Source organism: Chironomus tepperi, unplaced genomic scaffold, assembly GCF_022539635.2.
Source record: "Chironomus tepperi strain 1889 unplaced genomic scaffold, CSIRO-AGI_Ctep_v1 contig_298, whole genome shotgun sequence".
In the NCBI taxonomy this organism is placed as follows: Eukaryota; Metazoa; Arthropoda; class Insecta; order Diptera; family Chironomidae; genus Chironomus; species Chironomus tepperi.
The window spans coordinates 2,252,722-2,261,805 of record NW_027226420.1 but is presented as its reverse complement, the minus strand read 5'-3'; the positions used below and the strand labels follow the sequence as shown (position 1 = coordinate 2,261,805).

The 9,084-nt window shown below is 33.1% G+C and overlaps 2 protein-coding genes across 3 annotated transcripts; both read left to right on the top strand.

Annotated features, from left to right (window-relative positions):
* The first annotated feature begins 350 nt into the window (after positions 1-350).
* On the top strand, positions 351-5,400 carry LOC139092277 (annexin B11-like). 2 transcript variants are annotated; one of them, XM_070642618.1, is made up of 3 exons: positions 351-386; positions 4,293-5,190; positions 5,253-5,400. In XM_070642618.1, exons 1-3 carry the CDS (start codon positions 375-377, stop codon positions 5,309-5,311), a joined length of 969 nt encoding a protein of 322 aa, XP_070498719.1. In that variant the 5' UTR covers positions 351-374; the 3' UTR covers positions 5,312-5,400. The 2 variants fall into 2 exon arrangements, with proteins under 2 accessions (XP_070498719.1, XP_070498718.1); XM_070642617.1 differs by lacking the exon at positions 351-386 and adding an exon at positions 4,190-4,235.
* On the top strand, positions 437-2,208 carry LOC139092278 (uncharacterized). Its single transcript, XM_070642619.1, has 4 exons — positions 437-558; positions 637-788; positions 1,692-1,777; positions 1,856-2,208. The coding sequence occupies exons 1-4, from the start codon at positions 491-493 to the stop codon at positions 2,090-2,092; spliced, it is 543 nt and encodes a 180-aa protein (XP_070498720.1). The 5' UTR covers positions 437-490; the 3' UTR covers positions 2,093-2,208.
* Positions 5,401-9,084: the final 3,684 nt, after the last annotated feature.

Here is a 9,084-nt window from a genome sequence, read left to right as displayed (position 1 = left end):
ACAATGCATCCAATTCAATATTTGATTCATATTTGTATCAGCAAAGGAAAAGAGATTTTGATACTTTTTACTGTCATTTATTAATGAAATATGATCAAATTGTCAAATAAGTAAGCTCAATAAAGGACTAACATGTTAATTTGGCATAATTTTTATATATCCTACTGGATCTTGTTTTGAAGGTTGGTCAAAACTGACTTATTAATCAGTTTCTCATCGTTATGACAAAAATCCACAGAAATGACTAGATAAGAATGACTACTTTTTTGGAAAACACAGAAGATAAGTTGTTGATTCATTATTAAAATTCATATTTATTTCAGTCAAATTTCTAATCTTCACTGAGTAAGTGTAATATTCAAGCTTCAAATAAAATGAATCCAAATGTAAGTAAATTCTAAATTCATGGAAAAATGTCAGTTAAGGTTTGCAATTTGAGCAAAGAAGTTCTTATTAAATTTGGTAGTTGACTGCGCCTACTTAAACTAAAATGGGAATTATACAATTGAATAGCTTCTTGTGCTTTAATTTGGAAGTTGGTGGAAAATTTATATCATGGTAAATTGACGTTCATAAAGCATCTGACCTTTGATTTCTGTCCATAAAATGTGAAAATAATTCAATTTAATTTTGTAGGTTAGGGATGTTACGTTATGAATTAAACATGATAATTCTGCTCGTTTTAATGTGCATTATTGGTTTTTTTCCATGCGAAGATATTGCTGAGCAAGTAAATAAAATTGCATTAGCCTCTAAGTTCCTTAATTCATGTTCTATAGCTAAGGCATGTGAGTATCAATCGTGAATCTTTATTAATTGATCTTTGTCCGCAATGTTAGGTTCTTTAATCTGTGTTATTATTCAAGATCCTTTGATCTCTGTCCACAGTTCTTAAGTTTTCGTACCAGAATTCCTAAATGTTCAATTCATTTTGATAAGCATACCAAAAAAATTACAAAAGTCCTCGTGTTATTGATCGAGGGACTTAAGCGCATTTTTGTCCCAGCGATCAGTAATTGATTAATAAGTCACTTCCAGACCTCAAAAACAAGATTCAGTAGGATCTAGGTCACTTCCAGAAGTAAAACACAAGATCCAGTAAGATCCAGTTTACTTCCAGAACTGAAACACAAGATCCAGTAAAATCCAGGTCACTTCCAGACCTAAACACCAAGATCCAGTAAGATCCAGGTCACTTCCAGGCCTAAAACCAAGATCCAGTAAGATCCAAGTCACTTCCAGATCTTAAAAACAAGATTTATATAAAACTTCCAAAAATTTAAGAACTTCATCATTTAACGGATTTTCATAATTCAAACCTCATAACGGTCAAAAAAATTCAAACATTGTTCAGTAAACACTGTAAAAACATCAACAAACATTGAAAAACACTGTAAAACAATGAAAAAACGTGTTGTTGTTTTTGTTGTTGTTGTAAATGAAAATGAAAAACTGTTAATTATAGTATTTATGCGTTGATTTGAAACTTCTAAATGACCGATAACCCAATAACTTGATAGAACGAAGCTATTAAAACAAACCAGAGCTCTCTACGATGTCTAGTTTTCGAGATCTCGCGTTCCAGCCGACCGAACGACCGAACAAAGTGTCTTATTAAGCTACCTTTTTGAAAAAAATTTCAAAAATGCGCTAAAAACTGATTATACTTCAAATTATTTTTAAACCTTTAGTTCTCCTATGGGTGATTATAACAATATTGGCGTTTAATCTTGCAATGTTTTACATCTATTATGCCTTATATGAAGGCATTCTAAAAGTAAGTTTAATTCATTTTAATAAGCTAGTTTTTTACAGCTATTCAAAAATCAAAATCTAAAAAATCTAAATTTTCTAGAATTGCGCAAGACAAATTGTACCCGGAATCATCTTTGAGTTCATCTCGTTGTTCCTTGGTCTATTAATGTTTATTGCATATAGTTGGAGTATTGTACCCATGACTGTCATGGTTGTCATCCAAGTATACTTTATCTGGACTCTGCTGTCAATTTATAGAAAAATTGAAAAAGGAACAACTGCGTCGATTACTTACGTTCCAAAAGATACAACGTCCAGAATCGTATTGAAGGTTTGACTTCCTTATTTTATTCAAATGAACGATAAAGCTCAGCTTTGAAGCTGAATATTAATAATGAAATTTGTATGATCAAATTGTCAAATAAATAAGCTCAATAAAGGACTTAAAACATACTTTTCCACCTCTAGTGAAATCATTTCCCAACCCTAACCCTAACAGGGAAAGATACCGCATTTAGGAACCATATTGCCATTTAATTTTAATTAATTACTGGATGGATTATTTTTGCAAATAATTAAACACAATAGAAGCAGTTAAACGATTTTGTGGAGTAATCAGCAAGGCGTTTAACCCAAATTTTGGTGTGGATACTTGAAGGTCGTGCGGTCGATTCCTGGCATTTTTTTGTCGTGTTAAAATCCATTCTAATTTAACTAATGTTATGAAATTCTTTACAAAATCTAATACATGATTCTGCCACAGAGCTTTAAAGGCTCCACTACACCTCATTCTTAATACCAAATGGAAGCTGCCTCAATGTATTAAATTCATGCTTCCTCGCATTTAAATGTATTAGACTCACTAAGAAATTCCGCAATATTACATAAAATTAGAAATTTCATTTAAAGTTTGCAATTTGTGTGAAGAAGATCACATAAAATCTGTTAATTCCACTGTGCCTACATAAAAAAATAATGAAACAATTAAATAGATTCTTGTGCTATAATTTAGAAACTGGTGGAAAGTTTATTGCATGGTAAAATTAATGACTTAGATTCATTCATCATCATAAAAATCATGCAAAATTACAATTTTTATTTCTAATTTTATGTTAAATTTAATTTTATCAATTATGTAGGTTAGGAATGTTACGTTATGGATTATACATGACACTTGTACTGTATTTAATGAGCTTGTTTCTTGATTTTAATTGCGAATTTGGATCTAAATTTGTGCCCAAGATTATTCAATCCTGTTATATGGTTAAAGCATGTGAGTATCGATCGTGAATCTTAGTCCATTGATATCTGTCCACAAAGTTTTTGATCCTTAAGGTCTTAATGCTAAAACTAGAATTATTTTCTATACTACAGTTGTTCTATGGGTGTTGACAACAGTATTGGAATTGAATCTTGCAATGTTTTACGTCTATTATGCCTTATTGCAAGGCATTAAAAAAGTAAGTTTAATACATTTAAATAAATAACTTTTTTAAAAAGAATCTCAATATTTTAGAATTGCTTACGACAAATTATACCCGGAATCATCTTTGAGTTCATCTCATTATTCCTTGGACTATTGTATTTTTATGTATGCATCTCTTTTTGGGATTTTGTATTTATAATTCTCATGAATATCTTCCAAGTATATCTTATTTGGACTTTGCTGTCAATTCATAAAAAAATTAATGAAGGAACAACAGCGCCGATCAATTATGTTCCAAATACTGCAACAAACCCATTCAACAGGCTGATTTAAATTCGTTATTTTAGATAGGTTAATCATAAAAGATTCTTTTTTGAATCTGAATATTAATAATGAAATTTGTTTGAATGTTGATACTTTTTACTATCATTTGTTAATGAAATATGATCAAATTGTCAAATAAGTAAGATCAATAAAGTACTTAAAACATTCCTTTCTGTCTCTGTTGAAATTATTTCCTAACTCTAACAGGCAAAGAGATCGCTTTTAGGTACCATAGTGGTCTTTCTGTACCATGAAAGCATGTTCTTTGACTTGTAGGGTAAATTGATGTAAATATGAATTCTTAGTCGAGGAAGTGGCCTAAGAATTTTTGGATCATATTTTGTAAGTCTAGACGATGGAAGGAGAGTCTTGATTGACTTTTTTTGTATGGATTGTGATTTTTTTCTCAATAAAACTCTAGCAAAGTGAAGAATTTAGGGGAGGATTGACCCCCCAAACCACACACCCCTAAATACGCAACTAGGTCTGGATAGAAATCTGGATCCTGTTTTATAAGGTATGAGAATTGACATGAAACTGCCTTATTAATCAATTACGAATCGCCATGACAAAATTCCGCAGAAATGACTCGATAAGAATGACGACTTTTTTGGAAAACACAGAAGATAAGTTGTTGATTCATTATTAAAATTCATATTCATTTCAGTCAAATTTCTAGTCTACACTAAGCAAGTTGTATATTCGAGCTTCAAATAAAATGAATCCAAATGTAAGTAAATTTTAAATTCATCCATTCAAAATAAATATTTTGTCATCCTTTAACTAGTGGAATCCATCATTAAAACCAGCGGAAAACTTCGATCCATACAATGACGCTGAAATCTTACAAAAAGCCATGAAAGGTGCAGGAACAAATTCAAACACAATCATCAATATTTTATGTCATCGAACTGATAGTCAGCGAATTGAAATTGTGACTGCATTTCAGCAACTGTTCAAGAAAAGTTTACAAGATGAAATTAAGTCAGAAACATCTGGAAACTTCCAAAAAGTCTTAATTGGACTAACAACACCCATACCTGAATTTTATGCGAATGAAATTCAAAAGATTTTATCAAGTAGGTCCAAAAAGTTAGACCTAATAATAGATGTGACGTGCTTGATGACAAATGAAGAATTAAATGACATATCCATGACTTATCAGCGACTTTATAAGAAATCGCTTGCTGAGCACATGAGAGAAGAACTCAGTGGACATTTCGAGAATATGCTGATTAGCTTAGCGGAAGGGAAACGAATTGAAGATCCACAAGATGAGAAGAATGTCTATCAAGTTGATGCAAGACTCTTAAAGGAAGCAATCAATCGAATTTTCAAGGATGAGGCCAAAATTACAGAAATTTTTGGATTCAGAAGCACTGAATACTTGAAATTGGTCAGCAAGGAATACATGACAATCAAAGGTGTTTCACTGGAAGATGACATCAGCACTAAATTTTCTGGAGATTTCAAGGATGCTTTACTATTAAGATTGAATCCAGAAAATCAGTATAAGCATTTTGCACATCGTATAAATAAATCAATGGATGGATTAGGAACGGATAACTCAACTTTAATTCGTCTATGCATCACACGATGTGAGCTTGATATGAATGATATCAAAGTTGAGTTTCAAAGCAGATATTCGGAGTCATTGAAGTCGTTTATCGAGGGTGACACATCTGGTAAATATTTTGAATTTAGTTCTGTTTAGTCACTAACTGAGATTTGATTTGTGTTTTTTCAGGAAAATATAAAAAAGCACTGCTAGCGCTTTGTGGTGAAGGAAGTGATAACAGCGAATAATGTGACAAAATAATCAGTTGTAATATTCATGTTAGGATTACTCATAATTCGTTTGAAAATAAAGTTGATATCAGGGATTTATATGAAGAGGGAAAGGGGAATTATGGTCCTGCCACGGGTCTCTTTGAGGAAAGATTATCAACCCCACCTCTCAATAATGTTTGCTTAGCCCATTCCTGCTCGATTTTAAATAATTTCTGCCCATGAGGATCTGATACTGCTCTTGAGGGTCTTACCTCGCTCATGAGGGTCTGACCTCGTTCCTGAGAGTCTGATCCCGCTCCTGATGATCTTATCCCACGCCTGATGGTCTGATCACGCTCCTGATGTTCTGATTCCGCTCCTGAGGGTCTGACCTCGCTATTGATGGTCTGATCCCGCTCTTGAGGGCCTGATCCCGCTCCTGAGAGTCTGATCCCGCTCCTGAGGGTCTGATGTCGCTCCTGATGGTCTGATCTCGCTCCTGAGAGTCTGACCTTACTCCTGAGAGTCTGGCCCTGCTCCTGATTATCATTCTTTTATTACGTTTAGATCACCTCCTCCCCTCTTGCGTTACTAGTTACACTATCCTCTCCTGCATCACTATTCTTCAATAACATTAATTCCTCGTGATCACTCATATATATGTATATACAACCCATAATTCATGTTCAAGCACGAAGAAGAAGAAGAAATTATAATAAAAAAAATCATCTAAATGCCCAGAGGAATTATTCAGACATTAAATATGAAATTTTTAACACTTCTGTGTTTGTATCTCTTTATAACAACTTTTTTTTTACTATCACATCTCATTTGCCCCATTGAACGATTCCAACCTCTCTTTTTCTCGCTATGTCTCATTTCATTTCATTCCTTTTCTTCGCTCTTTTTTTATATATTCACACAATGAATGAATTAATATTATGGAATATATTTAAATTGGTCTGGTCGTGATCATAAATATTCATTGCATTTTAGAGGCATTAAATGAATATGAGTGAGATGATGAAGACAGCTTTCATGGAAGTGGAAACGAAAAAAAAAGAGCAGCAGTCAATCAGTCAACTGATAATTTTTGCTGCTGGAAGATGGGAACCTTAGGGTTTTGGTTGTGGAATTTAGGTACATCAGCTGAACAAACATGAGCTTTATTGAGCTAATGTAAGCAGAACTGAACAATTTTGAGTAGAACTGAGCAACAGTGAACTAAACTGAGCAACAATGAGCTTAACTGAGCGATAATAAACTAAAATAAGCAATAGTGAGCTAAACTGAGCAACAATGAGCAAAACCGAGCAACAGAGGGGACTACTGAGTAACAGTAAGCAAAACTGAGCAACTGTAAGCATCAGTGAGCAACAGAGGGAAACACTGAGTAACAGTAAGCATAACTGAGCAACTGTGAGCAACAGTGAGCAAAACTAAGCAACAACTGTACAATACTGAAACCAAACACTTCCCATCCCTTGCAAAATTGACTTTACAGTCATGTCGGTGATTCCACTCTGATTTTTTCGCCCTTTCTCCTCTCATTTACATTCGCCAATACATTAATTGACTACCTCATTATCAGCTATCGAAAAGCCTACGCAAGTGGTAGCTGTAGAATATTTTTTATCCTTTCGGCAATGTTTAAAATATGTATATATATTGGTTTCCCACTCGCAAGTACACTCGTTGGCACTGGCACTCGATTTATTGTAATATAATGCGACATCATGAATATTACATTACAACAATTGTTTGTGCTCGCTGTTGACGCTTTGCTTGTTAACCAACCAATAAATTGAGGTGATTTTTTACATCTGAACGATTTTTCTCAAATCACTTGTCATTATTCATCATTCATAATTCATAATTTTATTTATATTTATATTTTTTATTTTTGTTAAGACCTTCTCCTCACTCAACGAATTGCGGTTTTTATTTCAAGTTTTAAATTTCATTTCATTTCTCATGCATGCGATGTAACGTGTATTATTATAATATAGATACATGTGTGATGTGCATTTAAAATGTGAATAACATGTGTAAGATATTGGTGCTGAGAATATTTTTATTGGACTTTTTACGTTTTTGTAATGGAATTTTATACCTGTGGATGGGGTTACTGCTTAATTAATGAAGATCTTATTACTGTGAGAATTTTGACTAACGGAAATTTCGATTTTGAATTTTTTTTGTCCACATGGAGATTTTGAGATTGAAATTTGGCTTGAATACTATGAATACAGTCATCAAAATGGTTTTATATTGTTTTAAGGACGTGAGCAAAGCTAAATACATCAAACTTGCTTGACAAATATGCACAAATAGCTCAAAAATAATGAATTTCATTTTCAATGCTTCATGATTCTTTTTTAACAAAACTGAGAAAAAGTGCGGGAAAAATCAAAAATCAGTACAATATACCGGCTTTTTTGGTTCAATTTTGAACAATTTTAGAAAACTTTAACATATTATTGTGTCTAGTCAACCGAAGGACAATCCTATTCCACCTCAAGCACTCCTTAACCTTTCAAATCCAATCTGCACTTCCTCTTTCAATCAGAATCTCACGATATTCAATATTTATATTCATCCCGTCCATAAATTTCAGTCAGAACCTATCCCCCATCACAACAATGCACTGATGATTCTCACTTTTCCATCCGATAATGCACAAAATTCATTAAAATAAATTCACAATCTCCACACACTTCTCACATGCCATGGATACATGAGAATGCATAAAAAAGAGCACTTTTAATATTTTATAATACTGATCCATTGCTTCAGATCTCCATTACACATATTATTGAATTGCTGTAAAACATTACTTTAATTAAATTCAATTAATATTTCTTATTCCATTTTTTTTTTTCATTCTCGACTCTTTCCTCAATCAGATTTGAAACATGAACTTACATTTAAGAGAAGAAATTTATTTTGTTTGCATTTTAAATACACATTGGCAATAGCAGTTGCTGTTATAATTTAAATGCTGCATTAAGCAAGCGACGAGAAAAAGAGGCAAATATTTTAAATGGGGATAGACTCAAGATGGGAATATGTATATAAATGTATGTATGTTTTACGGGTGATCAACTTAAATTCCATCTCGTTTTATTCTTTCATATTCGCAGATTTTTATTCTATTTACGATCAATTCATTAATAAAGTGAATCTACTTTTTAGGATTGGATCATTCACTTATGGCAGTTAAGAGAAGATGTCCCAAGGACAACTTGCCTGCCCTTCAATTGTTTAACCAGGTCTACACCCCATATTGACATAAAATGGACAAAAATCATGTTTAATTGGCTAAGGTTATGGCCAAAGCTCTGACAAATTTCATATAAGAGTCTGATTCTTGGCTATGCCTCGATTATGTCTCGGGCAACTCCTCCCTACCCATTTTCCATTCCCTCAAGCGACACAAATTAGTTCAATCAAAATACATCCCTCTAAAATCTAATAGAACTCCATGTGGCATTCTAATGGATGATTCATCCAGACTTGTGTAAATATTCTAGAATCTAGACCAACCGACTCTCTGTCGTCTTACCAAAGAGACTGAAACAGTTCAATCACATAAATTTCATGATCATATCCAATTATTTTGATTAGTTCTACAATCTATAATCATGAATTCAAGATCTAGCATTTGATGGACCTCACCTCAACCCCTAAAAGTACCCTCTTACTCCCTCTTCCCTCTAACATCTCCGCAATCCTTCTCTAACTACCATCAGCGCTCCCCTTGGATCGGTGTAGCTTTGAAGTATTCCTTGCAAATCCAATTTTTCTAC

What these genes read in the sequence shown, in the direction of transcription:
- LOC139092277 (XM_070642618.1), top strand. An exon ending in TATCGAGGGTGACACATCTG is followed by an intron (nt 5,191 to 5,252) that starts GTAAATATTTTG and finishes GTGTTTTTTCAG; the next exon opens with GAAAATATAAAAAAGCACTG.
- LOC139092278 (XM_070642619.1), top strand. Translation starts at nt 491, where the DNA reads ATGGGAATTATACAATTGAATAGCTTCTTGTGCTTTAATTTGGAAGTT. An exon ending in ATGTTCTATAGCTAAGGCAT is followed by an intron (nt 789 to 1,691) that starts GTGAGTATCAAT and finishes TTAAACCTTTAG; the next exon opens with TTCTCCTATGGGTGATTATA. An exon ending in TATATGAAGGCATTCTAAAA is followed by an intron (nt 1,778 to 1,855) that starts GTAAGTTTAATT and finishes TAAATTTTCTAG; the next exon opens with AATTGCGCAAGACAAATTGT.